The sequence below is a fragment of the Notamacropus eugenii genome, chromosome 3, assembly GCF_028372415.1.
Source record: "Notamacropus eugenii isolate mMacEug1 chromosome 3, mMacEug1.pri_v2, whole genome shotgun sequence".
In the NCBI taxonomy this organism is placed as follows: domain Eukaryota; kingdom Metazoa; phylum Chordata; class Mammalia; order Diprotodontia; family Macropodidae; genus Notamacropus; species Notamacropus eugenii.
In genome coordinates, this window is record NC_092874.1 from 230252406 (window position 1) to 230269657 (window position 17252).

Here is a 17252-nt window from a genome sequence, read left to right on the forward strand (position 1 = left end):
ATATGAAAATAAAAATGACCAAAATGGAATTAATTCTTTTCTCCCTTAAATCTGTCTCTTCTTCAGATGTTTACATTTCTTTTCATGGCATTTCTCTTTTTATAGTCACCACTTTCGTGATTTTGGAGTCACCTTTATTAAGTCTTCTCTGTCCTTTATCCACCTGTATTCATCAGTTTACACATTTTCTTGATTCTCTTTAGAATTCCTATTGCATCCATCATTTTGTCTTTCCTTTTCTCATGTAAAAATATTCTTCTGTGCATACTGGCCTAGGGTGACATGGAGAATTTTTCAGTTGGGTTCTGTATCAAGTTCCCTGATAATTTCCTGAGGCATGAAGTTCCCTAACTAGCAACATAGAAACAGCAACAAAATTCATGAAATGCAGTTGCATAGTAGTTATCAGGAAAACTATTTTTTCTCTTAAACATTGTTGTCAAAATATATCACTGAACAGGGCCAGCGAAGTGGCTCAGTGGATAGAATACTCTTTCTTTGGTCAGAACAACCTGACCTCAATCTACCCTCAGACACTAGCCACACACCAGCTATTTGACCCTGGACAATTATATATTTGTGTGTGTGTGCACTTGCATGCATGCGTGCATATGTATATATACATATATACATATACATATATATATATACACATATATATATGTATGTGTAAACCCACACATATATCTGCATCTATCTGTCTATCACTGGGCAAAAGGAGCTTATAATCATTTTTTAAACTTTTTATAATGTAATTTTAACCAAAAGCAGAGAAATAATCCCCCCAAATTTATGACCAAACAAGAGATAGAGAACACAATGAAATGCAAAATGGGTAATATTTGTTATATTAAGCTGAAAAGTTTTTGCACAAACAAAGCCAGTGCAACCAAGATTAGAAGGGAAGCAAAAACTGGGAAAGAATTTTTACAGCTAGCGTCAGTGATAAAGGCCTCACTTGTAAAATATGAAGAGAAATGAGTCAAATGTACAAGAATACAAGTCATGCTCCAATTGATAAATGGTCAGGCAATTTTCAGGGGAAGAAATTAAAGCTATCTACAGTCATATGAAAAAATTCTCTAAATAATTAATTAGAGAGATGCAAATCAAAACAACTCTGAGGTACCACATCATACCTATCAGATTGATAACATGACAAAACAGGAAGATTTTAAATGTTGGAGAAGATGTGGGAGATTTGGAACACTAATTCATTGCTGGTGAAGCTGGGAGTTGATTCCACTATTCTGGAGAGTAATTTGGAACTATGGCTATAAATAACTATGGCTACAAATAATGGCTATAAATATGTGCATTCCCTTTGACCTAGCAATACCATATCTAGGGCTATATCCAAGAGATTATAAAAGTGGGATAAGAACTCACATGTACAAGAATATTTATATCAGCACTTTTTGTGGTGGCCCAAGAACTGGAAATTGAGGGAATGCCCATAAATTAGTGAATGGCTGAGCAAGGCGTGGTATATGAATGTAATGGAATACTATTGTGCTATAAGAAATTATGTAAAGGCAGATTTCAGAAATACCTGGAAAAACTTATATGAACTGATGCTGAGTGAAGTGAGCAGAATCAGGAAAACATTATACACAGTGACAACCACAGCATGTGAAGACTCTTTTTGAGAGACTTAGTACTCCATAGCAAGACAGGGACTTGAAACATTTCCAAAGCACTCATGATGCAAAATCCTAACCTCATCCAGAGAAAGAACTGTGTAATTGTAACACAGAATGAAGTAGACTATTTTCTCATTTGTTATGTTCAGTTTTGTTTAGTTTTCTCATGCTTTCTCCCATTCATTTTAATTTTTCTATGCAACATGACTAATGTGAAATTGTGTTTAATAAGAATGTATGTGTAGAGCCCATTTAAAATAAGCATACCATTTTGGGGAAGGAAGGGAAAAGGAGAGAGAAAATTTATAACTTATGGAAGTGATTGTTGAAAATTGGAAACAAATAAATAAATGAATCTGAAAGAAAGAAAAAGGAATAAAAAATAACCCAAGTGAGGGAGAGTAAGATGGCAGTGTAAAGGTGAGGACTAGCCTGACATCTCTCCAAAATCTTTCAAAATGCCTTTAACTAACTAATTGTTATTTATTTTATTTCAATATTTTCATAATTATATATTTTTATATTGCTTTATTTAATGATTAAATTAAAATACTGAATATTAATATTATAATCAGCTTTGGAAAAAGACATAAAATATGCTAGATGAGTGACTTTTTAATACATTAATAAAGTAGTACATTGTGTAAAATATGATATATAAATGAGTGTGTGTGTGTGTGTGTGTGTGTGTGTGGAGAACATGCTCATTCTTTTTAACTGAGGGAGGTGGAAGATCAAAGAATTTTGGAGGCCACTATCTTAGACTATGTGGGAAGGAGCAAAGAGATGTCCCTCTTCCTTCATCACCTGCCTCATTGCTATGTACCAAGTCATTTTCTGATACTATTCCTACTTTTCCATTCCTTTTGTTACTTGTCCTACATTTGCCTATTTTGTATATACACATGGGGAATCTAGTTAATGTAATGAATAAAGTACTGGTCCTGAGTTAAGAGCACCTGAGTTAATAATGTAACCTCAGACACCTGACTCTTACTAGCTGTGTGACCTTGGGCAAGTCATTTAACTCTGATTGCCTTATATCCCAGCTCCAAAAAAAGTCATGGAGAGAAGGTTCATTAAGACACACAAGTAAACATGACAACTATGAAACTAAAAATTAAAAAAAATCAAATTGGGCACAAAAGAGTCATAATTTGATGTATATTTTTTCTCCATTTTTGTGTACAGAAAGGTTCGTGTTTGATGATACTTTAGTAGAGACTAACAAAAATTAAATTTAAAAAATACGTTGAAAGTTCATTAATATCCCTAGAAAGGCAACTAATTTTAGTTGAGTAGTTAAGTCTAAAGCAACATTGAAAGGGGCTCAAAGATGAATGGAAGAAGAGGAAGTGTATATAGACCCAGTGTGAAAGACTGTGAAAGGGAGGAAAGGCAAAAATAATTTTAAGGCGTCAGGGAAGTAGATAGTGGATAGAGAGAGATGCAAAGTTACATAGAAAGTCCTAAGGTTGGGGGAGAGACAGTTGTTAAAAGGTTAGTTCTCAAAAGACATAAATAAAGATAATATAAAATAAAAAGTTCAGGGTTTGACCTTGGTAAGGTGAGGGATCCTCTAATCTTCAGGGACAAGAGCTAGTGATAGGCAATAGAGTGAAAGGAAAGAAGGAAGGGAAGAATGAAGCAACAAAGGCTGAGTGTATGTATGTATGTAGAAAAGGAAGGATGGATGGATGGATAAGGGAGCAAGAGTAGAGAATCTTTAGTTGAACTAATTAAGCACATGTCAAGACTGTGAAGTATAAAAGAGGCCAGAGTATAAGTGAGAGATATTGAGGGGAAAAAGGAGAGGTATGTAAAGAAGGAAGAGAAAACAAAGAAAAGAACATTTATTTGTGTATTTATTTTTTATTTTTCTTATTTTTAACACAGTTTATAACAGATAAAGCAATTCAGACTTTTAGTCAGGTGATACATCTTTTTAAAGCATTTACAATATAGGCCACAAAAGAATTTTTTTTTAAACATAAGCCAACTGAGACACAGATAATATTTATGCTGCTAACTTCACAAGCTCTTGTTCTAATTGTCTCCACAGTATTACTAAGAATAAAAGGACCCTAACTTAATGCTGTTGATCTAAAGTCCTATGCCCAATAGCTTAATTTTAGACAGCCTCAGATGGTCCTTTACCCATAATCCATAATTGGATAGATCTGGTATTAAGCTTACAAACCTTTTGACTGTAGGAAATTGCCACCAAGAGTAGGGACATTGCAGGGAAACAATATCTTCCCAACTTCATGTCAATTCCAGGCAGGATTAGATTATACACTTGCATTAAGTCAGGCTTAAAGTCTGCCAGGTGTCAGTGGGGAAATTGAGTCCGGAGAATCCCACCTCAGCCCATGATGAACAGCCGCTCTCCCACCCTTTCCTTGAGATCACCTATGCAGTTCATACCAGCATCTCATGAGCTTACTGGCATCATGTAATGGAGGCTCAGATCGCCTTTCTTGCTTCCCATACCTGGAGTTAGACTCAGAAGAACAGTCACTTAATAGTCCCATAGCATCTAAAAATGACAAGTTCCTATAACCAGGTTTCAAATATAAATATAGTTTCACTCTGGCTAAGGAACATCTTTTGAGGCAAGTCTTAAGTGGCTTACATGTCTTTCTATACATGTTCTAGTGCCTGATTAAATGGCAATCATAATATCTAATTTACCATTAAAACCTTGACTTTTCCATCAATGTCAAATTTTATCTGAGGTTACCTTCCTCTTGGAAATTCTTTTCTCCAAACTAAAGAAGTCATTGATTTATTCTCATTAATTAATTCAGTCTACTGTTTTAATACTAATTGCTTTTACCTCACTTTGTAACATAACCAATTTTTCTCCCCATCACTCCCCTCCCCCTGCTTCCTAATACCTTGCATTCTGATTACTCCTTCCCTCAATGTACCCTCCCCTCCATCACACCCCACCCCTGTCCTATCCCCATCTTCTCTCTTTTCTTGCAGGGCAAGATGAATTTCCATACCCCTATCCCTGTAATTCTTATTTCCTGATTATATGCAATAAAAATTCTCAACATTCGTTTCTACTACTTTGAATTCCAACTTCTCTCCCTCCCCCCCTTCCTCCCCAGCCCCACTAAGAAGGGAAGCAATTCAATACAGACTAAATATGTGTTGTTTTGCAAAAGACTTCAATAGTAATCATATTGTGTAATGCTAATTATATTACCCTCTGACCTACCCTATCCCCCCTTATTTTCCCCCCTACAATGGACCTTGTCCCTTGTCAAAAGTGTTTATTTCTAGTGACCCCCTTCTCCCATTTGCCCTCCCTTCTAACATTCCCTTTGCTCCACTTGTTGCCTCCTCTCCTACTTTCCTGTGGTGTGATGTAAATTTTCATATCAAATTTATTGAGCATGTTATTCCTTCCTTCAGCCACATGTGGGGAGAGTAGCTTTATTTTCCCCCTCCTCCCCTTCTCCCTTATCTCCTCCATTGAATAAGATTTTTCTTATCTCTTTTATAAGTTATAGGCTGCCCCATTTCATTACTCCCTTTCTCTTCCTGGAATTTTCCTCCTTCACCCCTTAATTTTTATTTTATTTTATTTTATTTTTGTGCGTGTGTATGTGGATATCAACTCTTCTGATATAACACACCCTGTACTCTCTATCTATCTATGTGTATGTGTGTGAGTGTGTGTGTACAATCTCTCCAACTACCCAAATACTGAGAAAAGATTCAAGAGCTAAAAATATTTTCTTTCCATGTAGTAATGTAAACAGTTCAGCTTTAGAGAGTATTTTACAATTTTTCTTTTTTTCCCTGTTTACCTTTTCATGCTTCTCTTGATTCTTGTCTTGGGAAGTCAAAATTCTAAATACAGATCTGGTCTTTTCCTCATCATGAATTCTTCAAATTTGTCGCTATCACTGAATGTCCATTTTTTCCCTTGAAGTATTATACTCAGATTTTGTGCGTAGGTGATTCTTGGCTTCAATCCCAGTTCCTTTGACTTCTGAAATATCCTACTCCAAGCCCTTTGATCATTTAATATTGAAGCTGCCAGATCCTGTGTTATCCTGATTGTATTTCCACAGTACTCAAACTGTTTCTTTCTAGCTGCTTGCAGTATTTTCTCCTTGATCTGGGAACTCTGAAGTTTGGGCACAATATTCCTAGGAGTTTCTCTGTTAGGGTTTCTTTCATGGGTAAGCAATGAATTTTTTCATATCCATTTTGCCCTCTGATTCTAGAACATCAAGGCAGTTTTCTTTGATAATTTCATGGAAGATAATGTCTAGGCCCTGTTTTGATCATAGCTTTCAGGCAGTCCAATAATTTTTAAATTATTTTTCCTGGATCTATTTTCCAGGTCAGTTGTTTTTCCAGTGAGTTCTTTCACTTCATCTTCTATTTTTTTTAAAATTTTTGGTTTTGTTTACTAATTTCTTGGTTTAACTCATAGTCATTCTTTTCCCTGGTCTCAATTCTCTTTTTCAACAAATTATTTTGTTCAGTAAGCTTTAGAACCTTCTTCTCCATTTGGCTAATTCCTATTTTTTAAAATCTCCTTCTCCTCATTGGCTTTTTGGATCTCTTTTTCAAATTGGGTTAGCCTCTTTTTAAAGCTGCTATTTTCCTCAGCGTTTTTTTGTTCTCCTTTAGTAAGCTGCTAACTTGTTTTTTCGATTGCCTGAGCCAAGTTTAAGTCCCCTTTGGAGGGAGGGCCCTTGACTTCCTCTGACAGTATGCCTTGTTCTTCCTCATCCAAAGGGATGGGGGAAGACACTTGTTCCCCAAGAAAGTAACCTTCTTTCGTCTTATTTTTTTTTTCCCTTTTCTGGACATTTTCCCAGCCAGTTACTTGACTTCTGAGTTTCCTTTCCACACCCACCTCTCTTCCAGTTCCCAGTGCTTGGGGGCTGAGATTCAAATGCTGCTTCCCAGCCTCAGGGCTTTCGGCTAGGGCAGGGCTGCTATTCAGAGTGAGATTATGTTCAGGTGCTCAGGTCGGGGCAGGGCCGCCACATGGGGCTCAGTTCCCTCAGGGGGGTTATGTGGAGACCTTCAACAATGGATCCGAGCTCCTGCCTGCTTTGGGAGCCCCTGTCTGCTGCTGCCTCCGCTGCTGCCTCCCAAGGGGGCCTGAATTATGGAGACACCTGGCTTCCCTTTTGGCAAGCTGAAAAGACCCTCTCACTGACCTTTGGCACCTGTGGGTGGAGGGACCTGCGCTGCTGCTGGAGATTCCATCCCTGAAGCCTGCTTGGATCTGCTCCCCTTGGTGCCATGTGGCCAAGGCAGGGCTGTGCTCTGCTCCAGGTCGGTGCGAGATGGACGTTTTGCGTTGGTTTTTCAGGTCTCTCTAGAACAGAAATCTCCTCCACTCTGTTGTTCTGTGGCTTCTGCTGCTCCAGAATTTCTTGGGAGTTCTTCTTTACAGGTATTTTATGGGCTGTGGATTAGGAACTAGCATATGTGTATCTTTCTACTCCACTATCTTGGCTCCTCCCCCGGAAAAGAACATTTATTAAATGATTACTATGTGCTCAGAACTATGGTAAATCTATGGAATAAAATGCTAAAAATGAGGCAGTCATTGCCCTCAAAGACTTTATAAGGGGAAAGGCATTATAAGGAGAAAGGAGTACAATTTGTGGGGACAGCTAGATGGCAGAGAGAATAGCTGACTGGGTGTAGTCAGGAAGATCTGAGTTCAAATGTGATCTCAAATACCTACCAGCTGCGTGACCCTGGATGTCTTTTAACTCTTATTTGTTTCAGTTCCTCATTCTCAATATTAGGGACATAGTGGAAAAGCAAATGTCAGATCATTCCAGTATCTTTACCAAAAAAAGACAAAAGACAAAATTCATGTGGTCACAAAGAATCTGACAACTTAGAAACTAAAGATCAATAAGCACATATTTAGAAGAGAGTTTTTGATGAAGGGGTGTTCAGTTTGAAAATGACATCATGACACATGTTTTTATAGTTTAAAATAGAGGAGAAAAGAAAGCTCCAAAAGTCCTTTCTTTTTCTGATAAAGTGAAAAGTTGCTTTGCTGAGAATGAGGGGTGAGAATGGAGTAAGCAGGCTGAAGAGAGTAGAAAAGGAAAATCCTTCTTTTGATAAGATAACCTAAATTGGTAGTGACCTTCATTGGCACAGTTGTGTAACTTGAAATAACATGATGCACCACATGAGCATGAATAGAAAAAGAAGATTGTAGAGATAGACGAGGCAGGATTTTCACAGGGAAAGATCAGGGGTAGGATAATAAGGCAAGAGTACAAAAGGACCTTTAGTTGACCTAATTAATTAAAGGGTTAAGACTGTGAAGAAGGAAAGAATGGTCACAGGACAAGTGCAAGATGTAGGGAAAGGGAAGGTGTAAAAGAAAAGGGACCAAGGCCAGGGAGTTGTCTGTTGCCTATGTAGGTTAAACGTTCACATAGAGCTGTCTGGATATGGTTCAGAGGGAGGCATAAATAGACAGTTTTAGAGTCTTCTACAGTCATCCCTTCCCCAATGCAAATTTGATTCCTTCCCAGAAGGGAGCAGGGCAATTGGCAACAGATGCTGAGTACTCTGCTCTACTTAGAAAAATTATGACATGCCCTGAATTATATCTACTCAGTCTGCTAAAATCATTAGTTTAGGGGACTAGGTTCAAGCTAAGTTCCTGGTTGTCATCCTTTAATACAGAATTAGTCCACGTTCAAAGTTACAATTCCTTCCCATCAAATGCCAGATCTACAATAATCATAGATATGACAAATATCACATAAACATTTTATACAAGCTAATTTCAAATAGAAATAAGAGAAGGTAAACAGATGAGAAAAATTTTAATATTTAATAAAATAAACAATTTAAAATTGATGACAAGCTTTAGACCTCGAAGATTTGTTTCATTTTGGAACTCTGGTTTTTACTTTGCAAGAATTCAAGGTAAAAGCCCCTTATGACAATTTACACAGGGCCAATCTCAGTGTTCAGGCAGGAGATCTCAGTATTTGGGCTTTCAGGTTTTATAAAATGAATGGACAGGAAAAATTGATTTCTCACTTGACTGAACTAATTTGAGTATTCTCTGAGTAACATCTCTACCCTGCTCTAGGAAGCTCATTATTGGGAAGACTTCATCATCTTCAAGTTTCTCATCAACCATTTTAGTCCACCTCATCCGTATACTCTGACTCTGATTGACTGGATGGTAGGGCCATGAATCACAACCCTCCAGTTAAGGAGAGAGCTGAGTTCAAACGTTGTCTCATTTCTCATCTGACTGCAGTATTTTGGGACTTGTCTGATTGGCTTCTCCACTATTCCCTCATTCAAGATTCCTTTCCTCTCCCTCCTAATTTACAGCTTTCTTTTGTGTGTGTTGTCTTTCTAATCAGATTTAAACTTCAAAGGGGCTAGAGATTGTCTTTCTATTTTCATATCTATATCTTATGTTACAGATTTTTAATGATGCCTGTATTATTAAATAGGTGCTGCAAAATTCTTTGATAATAAGTGTCTCATACACAGTTGGTTCTAAATCCAAATCTTCCTTGGTGGTAAGTGAGGTAGCTGAAAGAAAGTGAAAACCTTTGAAAGATCCATGGAGTGTGGAGGAGAAAGCCTCAATTAGTGAGGATTTCTGAATAAGAGAGAAAAGGAATTAGAAAATTTGGGTCTGTGGTTAAGGTGACCTTAGTAAGAGAATAAAATTGGATTACGGGACCCAGAACAAAGAATTCAAAACAACTCAGGTTTTCTTTTACTAATTTCACTTGAATGTCTGTTGCCTCTTATAATTTTGAAACCAATACAATCCTTTTGAATGTGTCTCTAAAAGCCTGTATCACTTGTTTGTTCCTCAGGGTGTAAATAAAGGGGTTCATTACTGGTGCCACTGAAGTTGTCAGCAACAACACTACCTTATTCAAAGTCCCCACTTCTTTTGCAGAAAGCTTAATGTAAATGAAGATGCAGGTGCCATAAGTCATGAAGACGACAATCATGTGGGAGGAACAAGTGGAAAAGGCTTTTTGCCTTTGTTCAGCTGAGGGGAATCTCAGACTAGTCCTGACAATATAGGCATAAGATAGAACCACTAGCATTAAGGTGATGATGAGTGCTAACATAGCACATACTAAAACTATTCTTTCTTGTACCTGTATGTCAGAGCACGTGATCTCCAGCAATGGTGTTATGTCACAGACAAAATGGTCAATAATTTTGGAGTCACAGAATTCTAACTTAAGACCTCCACCAAGTATTGGAAGGACGATTATCAAGCCAGATAACCAACAGCCAAGGAGAAGCTGATTACAGACTCTGTTGTTTATGATGGCTGCATAGTACAGGGGTTTGCAGATGGCTACATAGCGGTCATAAGACATGGCAGCTAAGAGAAAAAATTCTGAGGCCGCAAAGAGGATACCAAAAAATAATTGAGTGAAACAGGCATTATAGGTCACAGTATAGTTCCCAGTTGACATGTGGTATAGGAATCTGGGAATACAGGCAGTTGTGAATGACACTTCTAAGAAGGAATAGTTTCTAAGGAAAATATACATGGGTGTTTTAAGGTGGGGATCCACCCAGGTGAGGGTGATGATAGTCAGGTTTGCAGTTACACTCAGCATGTAGGTCAGAAACAGAAAGATAAAAAGCAGAACTTGCAGCTGTGGGTCATCTGTCAATCCTCCAAAAATGAAAAATGTTATCCCTGTATGGTTTCTCATTTCTGACCTCTGTCTTTTGATGGATCTGTATGTAAAACGGAAGAACATAGAGAAAGTCAGAGAGTGAGACAGAAAGACAGAGAGACAGAGAAGGGTAGATACAGAGAAATAGAGACAGAGAGCCAGAAAGAAAGTGAGAGACACAGAGAGAGTGAGAGATAGACAGAGTGAGAGATAGAGAGAGAGATTGCAACTGAGAAGAGCCATAATTCATAATTTAATAACTTGGCTATTCAATTTGGATATAAATGCTCAGAACTCACTCACTCTTGGTCCATTTTTTCATTCACTGGTTAAAAAAAATCATCATACCCACACGATTCTGTTATTTGGCATGGTTTTGACTTGTGTAACAGCTACTGTGTATATCATTTTTGTAAAAACTTTTTTCCCTTGTCTATCTTCCCCGCCCCCGCCATGCCAGTTCCTTTCTTCCACCCCAAATCTTCCTCAACTTTACTTTGCATTACCTAAAAGGTTTTGTTGATTCCTTTTTTTCCCACAGTACATATTTCCAGATATACCTCCTGCACTGAATCCCTTTGTGAACTAGAAAAATAGTTTAGCAACACTGATGCAGTGACCATCTATGACAGTGTATGCCAAATATGCTTCTGTTCACATGCCACAGTGTTTTCAGCCATTCAATCAGACACTCACTGCGTATCCGCTTTGTTGGTACCACAGAAATTACCATTATATCTTCAAATCTATATGGTGACTCTTTCTGTTTTTGACCTCCTTTGGATATATGTACAATGGTGAGGTCACTGCTTCACAGACTATGAATATTTTCTTCACTTTTGGCAGAAAATTTCAAGTTGTTTTATGGATTTTTTTCAACCAACCTTTACTTGGAGCAATCAAATCTTAGTGTAATTATTTTTCCAGATTCCTTATAAATTAGGTAGTTTAATATTTTTTACCTTTGGCACTAAATGTACTCTGTGAGATCAAATCTCAGTCTTAATGAGTTCTATTAATTTGAAAATCTTTTATTTAATTTTTTTAGCATTTTAATTGTTATTGTTAATATTCAATTCTTAGCATGTGAACTATTACTGAAACAGGAAAATGCTTTTTGGTGTTTTATATATTTCCTCACTTTGAACTTGGCTAACTTGTTCCACGAGTAATTCTGTGCCTCCATTCATCTCCTCTAAATGCCCAATTTTTTCTCCTTAACTTCCCACCACCTCTGGGCTCTTTTCTCTGTCATGAAATCAGGCTGCTATTCAATCAGACACATCCTCTAAGTTGTTGTGCCTTCTCCTTGAAGAGACTATATCTCTTCATAAGGTGACATAGCTCAGAAAAGCGCATCACAGACATATCATCTGTTCAGGGTTAGCTCAGAAAAGCGCATCACAGACATATCATCTGTTCAGGGTTTATCTATTATAACCCAGGCAATGCTGAGATTGTTGGGGTGGGGTGGTGATGCAACAGGAAATCAGGGCTAGGACTTAAAGCAACAGTAAATATTGAGGTTTAAATCTTAGTTGAAAGCATCAGTTCCTGCCAGCCCCAGCAACTATTCTCTCCACAGTCCAATATCCTTTAGGTACATGTAACTAAAGTAACAGAAGTCCACTATAAATAGTTACCTTATGCCACCTGCACATGACTGAGTCTACCATGTACAGTCTTTCATCCACTCCCATTGCTGTCTTGTCTAATCCCTAGGAGACCTGTTCTCCTTGTATCTTTCTACTCTATCTGAACACATATTTTCTCAAAAAATATTTCACCAAGACATGACCTTACAGTCCCAGACTAGCAAGCATAGTCACAGCAAATCTATTATCTAGTTCTATAATGGGAAGCAGAACCATTATAGTATCTGATGCAAATTTGTCTTTGGAAGGAGTGATGGTGGAGCAGAGGTCTGTCTTACAAATGCTGCTGGTGTGAATGGAGGGGAAAGGCTTCCTATGGATGGTTAAATCATCAAATGTTTTGGGAATTAGATCAATGAAGTATGAGGGAGGAAAGAACACTTGGTCACAGACATAGGCATCACCTTTCAGCGATGATTTTGTCTTTTTTCATGATGTTGCTTATGTTCAGTCTGTATGGATATGGATTCTAAGGACAGAGGACACAACTTGTCACCCCATTTGGTATACAACCTGGTCACAATTGTTTTCTTTTCTTTATTTCTTTTTCATATGTGAGAAAAACAGGGTAAAGTGACTTGCCCAAGGTCATATAGTGAGTATGTGTCTGAGGCTGGACTTCAACTCAGGTGCTTTTGACTCCTGGGCCAGTGCTCTAGAGTACCCCACAATTGTTTTTCAATAATCACTAATTTATGACATTCAGTAGCTAAACAAAGACTTTCCAGCTACTGCTCGGGTAATTTTCTTCCATTCTGCATTGGAATAGGTTTCCTCATGAGATCTCAATTAGTTATAGGGATAGGTTTTCCATGACTATGGTAATATATTACCCCCCCAAGAACCATGAGAGATATTTCCCCTGAACTTGGTGAAATGGACCTTGACTCTTGAAGCTAAGATATTGGGATCACCTGAGGGTAAGTGTTCATGTCACATACAGGATCCAAAGTTCAAGGCACCCTCACAAGCAAGGTGATCTGACTTTGGTAGACTAGAGCCATGATGAGATCAAAGATGAATTATTCCCCCAACAGTACTGCTTCAAAGGAAGATTACATAGAGGCCACCTTTGCAAAACTCTAGCCTCCAAGAGGTTTATCTCTGGTCCTGCCTATCCCTTTCTTCTGCAAACCCTATTTCCTGGAGCCTAGTGACCTCAGCCTGCCCACTCTGGACCCTACCCAATTTCCTCCACTTTCAAAGTTACTTTCCCTTCCTCCCTCCCTTCTTTTTGAGCCTTGTTTCTAACTAGATACTGGCTAAAATGTATCTTTTAGCTAGTTCATTCTTTTGTGCAATTAACAAACTACTTTATATTTTAATCCTCTTAGGGATGCTTATTTTTTCAGTGAAGATGCTTGCTCATTCAAAGGGAATAATAACAATGTGAAATTTTAGAATGTGTGCAGCATGAGAGTGGGGAAATAGCTTTTGGTGGGAAGCTCTCATACACCCCTCAAATTGTAAAGACATGCAGTAATGAAGCTGGTCCTATGAAAGTACTCTCCACACAGTGTACAGGTCAAAGTTCACATCATATACAATAAAATTACCATCTCAGAAATGACTATTCATTTTCTATCTGAAACATATATTATATATGATAGGTTTCTTTTATTGTTTCTTCTTCCTTTCTTCCCCCTCCCTCCGTTACTTCTTTCACTCCATTGTTCTTTGTGTCCTTCCTTCTTTCTTTCCTTCCTTCCTACCTTCCTTTATTCGTTCCTTTCTTACTTTCATTCTTTTTTCGTATTGACATCTCATTTCTGTGTTCCTCTATAGGGAACCTGTCACATCTATTCTAACAACTTTAAAAAAGGGATGGGAAGAAGTGATATTACCATCCACTATTTTACTTACATTCTTGTCCATACTTCAGGTCTCAGTGAGCACTTTTCATCCAATTTTGTCCCTGGAATTCCTCAAAGCTGATCAGCTACAAATTGATGAAACAAGACATATCTACTTCTGGCCACTTTATCTCACAAACCCATAAAATCACGATAACAGGCGCAATGGAGTTCTTCCTAGGTTCTCATCTTCTGAAATATACCAATCCTTTCTCTCATTACCAACTTTAAAATGAGGCAGCATCAGATAATTCAGGAAATATTTTGATAAGCTGTATATTGCTTAAAGAATGACTGAAACTTTAGAAAGAAAATGGCCTCTCACATCTTGAATTTTTATGGATCTCATGATCTGACCTGTCTGGGCAGAGATACAGCTTTCCCTCCAAACTGTGCACTAACAGCTGAGGATATTTCTTTCATCTGCCCAGTGCGATATAGGTGCATAGGGACCAACTGAGTTTGTAATGAAAGGACCCTTGGGGAACCTAATTTCAAAAGTTACTAATGAATCTCTATTGTAATCTCTTTTGGCAAAAGACATAATGTAGGCAGCTGTAGGGCCAGTACCACAAGGAATGGAAAAGTAGGAATAGCACCAGAGAGGGGCTTGGTACATGGCAATGAGTCAGGTGATGGAGGAAGAGGGACATCTCATTGCTCCTCCTCACATTGGTTAAGATGCTGGCCTCCAAAATTTTTTAATCCTCCACCTCCATCAGTTAAAAAAAAATGAGTATGTGCAGAAAACAGGGAGTAGGTTTTATTTCCACACTTCCCATTGATAAAAGGTGTGTGTGTGTGTGTGTGTGTGTGTGTGTGTGTGTGTGTGTGTGTGTGTGTGTGTGACCTAGTACAGTGAGGTGAAGGTGAGAAAACTACCGTGCATGCTCAATAAGTTGTTTGAAGGATATTCTATCATAGGAGAACATGCAGTCGCATGTCCAGGGGACAGTATCAAGGGAGGTTAAAAGTTTGGAATTATATAAAGTTCCTCATAGTGACCTGGTCATAATCCTTCTGGTGGCCATGCTGGAAGCTACTCATTCCTTCAGGGGGAGAACTTTAAAAAGCCTTCCCTCCTGTGAACTCCATTTTTGATAAATTTTTCTTGATACCGCTTTTGACACATAGTCAAGTTCGTCTCTAACAGTATGCACTCCACAAGCACACACACATATACTCATTTATATATTATATGTTACACAATGTGCTGCTTTACTAATGTCTTAGAAAGTTAGTCACCTAGCGTTTATTAACTGCTTAGCATATCTATATAACTTGTCTGAACTCTAGGAATTACTCAATATTCTGTGCCTCATGAAGGAACAAGTTGGTGAGAGCTTGGGAGAAGAGAACTATTCTTCTTCTGGCTTGAAAAACAAGACATATTTGCAGATTCTTTTCAAGTTAATAAAGGGCAAGAAATACTTTAGGAAGAAGTCAACATGTAGAGGAGGTAGAATATTAGTCATGTCCTCATTCCCAGGTTATCTCAACAGAGACATTTTTAGAATTTCCCTTTGAGTAAGATTTGGAAGTCTCTTGGTTGAACTGAGATATCTCTCTCCATCACAGAGTTCATTCACTCTGTATTTTCTGGTTTATTTTCATCGATCCACTTTCACTGTTTCTATTTGCCATTAGCTTTGATAAATGATTTGTTATTTTGTACATGTATGTTTATTTTAAGTCTGTTATTTGATAGGAAGAAATTCCAACTTTGGTTTAGAGTACTTCTCTATTAAGGCATAACAACCAGGAGCACATCTTGAACCTAATCTCCTAAACTATTGATATTTATGGGACTAAATCAATATAATTCAGGCCTGTCATCTTTTTTTCTGAGTAGAACAGAACACTCTGCATCTGTGCAAGTTTTTTTTTCATTTTTATTTTCAGCTTTTGTGGGGAGTGGCAAGGCAATCAGGGTTCAGTGACTTTCCCAAGGTCACCCAGCTAGTAGCTGTCAAGTCTCTGAGGTTGCATTTGAATCTTCTAACTCCAGTGTTGGGACTCTATTCACTGCACCACCAAGCTACCCATTTGCATGTTTAAAAAAGCTTTAGTGATTTTCTATTCTTTTTTTCTTATTTTTCACGCTTTTCTCTGGTGTCTTCCTCTTTGTGCCCCTCCCTTCTTCCTCCTTCCCTCCACCCTCTCTTTCACCTCCTTCAAACCTCACCCTCAAAATTCTTGGAAGAATAATATCCTCCCATTTGACAAGTGAGACTAATCCAGCAAAATATATTCACACATTGCATATCTCGGAAAAATGAATGTTCTCTTCCGCACATAATCTCTGTCAACTCTCTGAGACGTGTGGGAAGCATGCTTCAAAAGTGGATTTCTGGGAACAGAACTTCGTTGAAGTCTTTCAAAATTGCTTCCTTTGCAATAAGTCAGTAGTAAAACTTTTCTTCTGAATCAGTTCATTTCACTTTGCATTGTTCTATACTTCTCATTTTTATTAATCTGTTTTTTCTGACTTCTTAGAGTATTATAATATTCCACTACTTTTAGATACCATAACTGTTCAGCCCTTACCAATTAATGAACATTCTTTTAATTTTTTTTTTGTTCCAACATAAAGATACTGCTATAATTTGAGCTGTTGTTGGGTTTAAGTTCAGTGATATTTTGGTTATACTTCCAAATTTCTTTTAGAATCACTGCAAAAATTCATAGCACCATAAAAAATAGTCTATTCCTCCAACAATTCTTACAGTCTCCCCAATAATTGCCTTTTTTCTTCTTTTAGTTATATTTTACAGTTTAATAGGTATAAGAAGAAAAAACCTCAAAGATGTTTTTATTTTCATCTTCTCTTTTTCTCAATGATTTGGAGCATTTTGACATGGCTATTGATGACTTGGATTTATTCCCTTGAGAATTACCATTTTCTATTCTTTTACTATTTTTTCTTTGGTGGTGGTGGTTCTTGTTTTGCTGTATTTTGCCTCATTCCTTGTCTGTTTTAGCTATCAAGCATTAATCAGAAAAACTACTACAAAGATTTTTTTTTCCTCTTTCAATTTTAAGTAATCAAATTGGACCATTTTAGCTTTTGCAATCCTCTCTCCCTCTTCTTCTTTTTTTATGAACTCTTCCCCTATCCAGAATTTCTTTGATTTACCTATAATGTGATTAAAAATATCAAATTTTTTGAATTTGGAGTTTATTGTTAATACATGGAGTGAGATCTTAGTGTAAGCCTAATTTCCTATCTATTTTTTTGGTCTTCTATATTTTATTTTTCCCCATTTAATAGTATTTTATCTTATCCTAAATCTAATTTCTGTCAGACTGTTTTCTGTTCTATGGTCTCCACCACTAATAGTTTCTGTGGTAAAATGTACAAATCAAAGACGAAGTTATTAATCTGACTTGCATTTCTATGTT

At 37.4% G+C, this 17252-nt stretch overlaps 1 protein-coding gene across 1 annotated transcript; it reads right to left on the bottom strand.

Annotated features, from left to right (window-relative positions):
- Window positions 1–9439: 9439 nt before the first annotated feature.
- Window positions 9440–10378, bottom strand: LOC140531454 (olfactory receptor 6C2-like). Its single transcript, XM_072650395.1, has one exon. It carries the CDS (start codon window positions 10376–10378, stop codon window positions 9440–9442), a length of 939 nt encoding a protein of 312 aa, XP_072506496.1.
- Between the last annotated feature and the right edge of the window lie 6874 nt (window positions 10379–17252).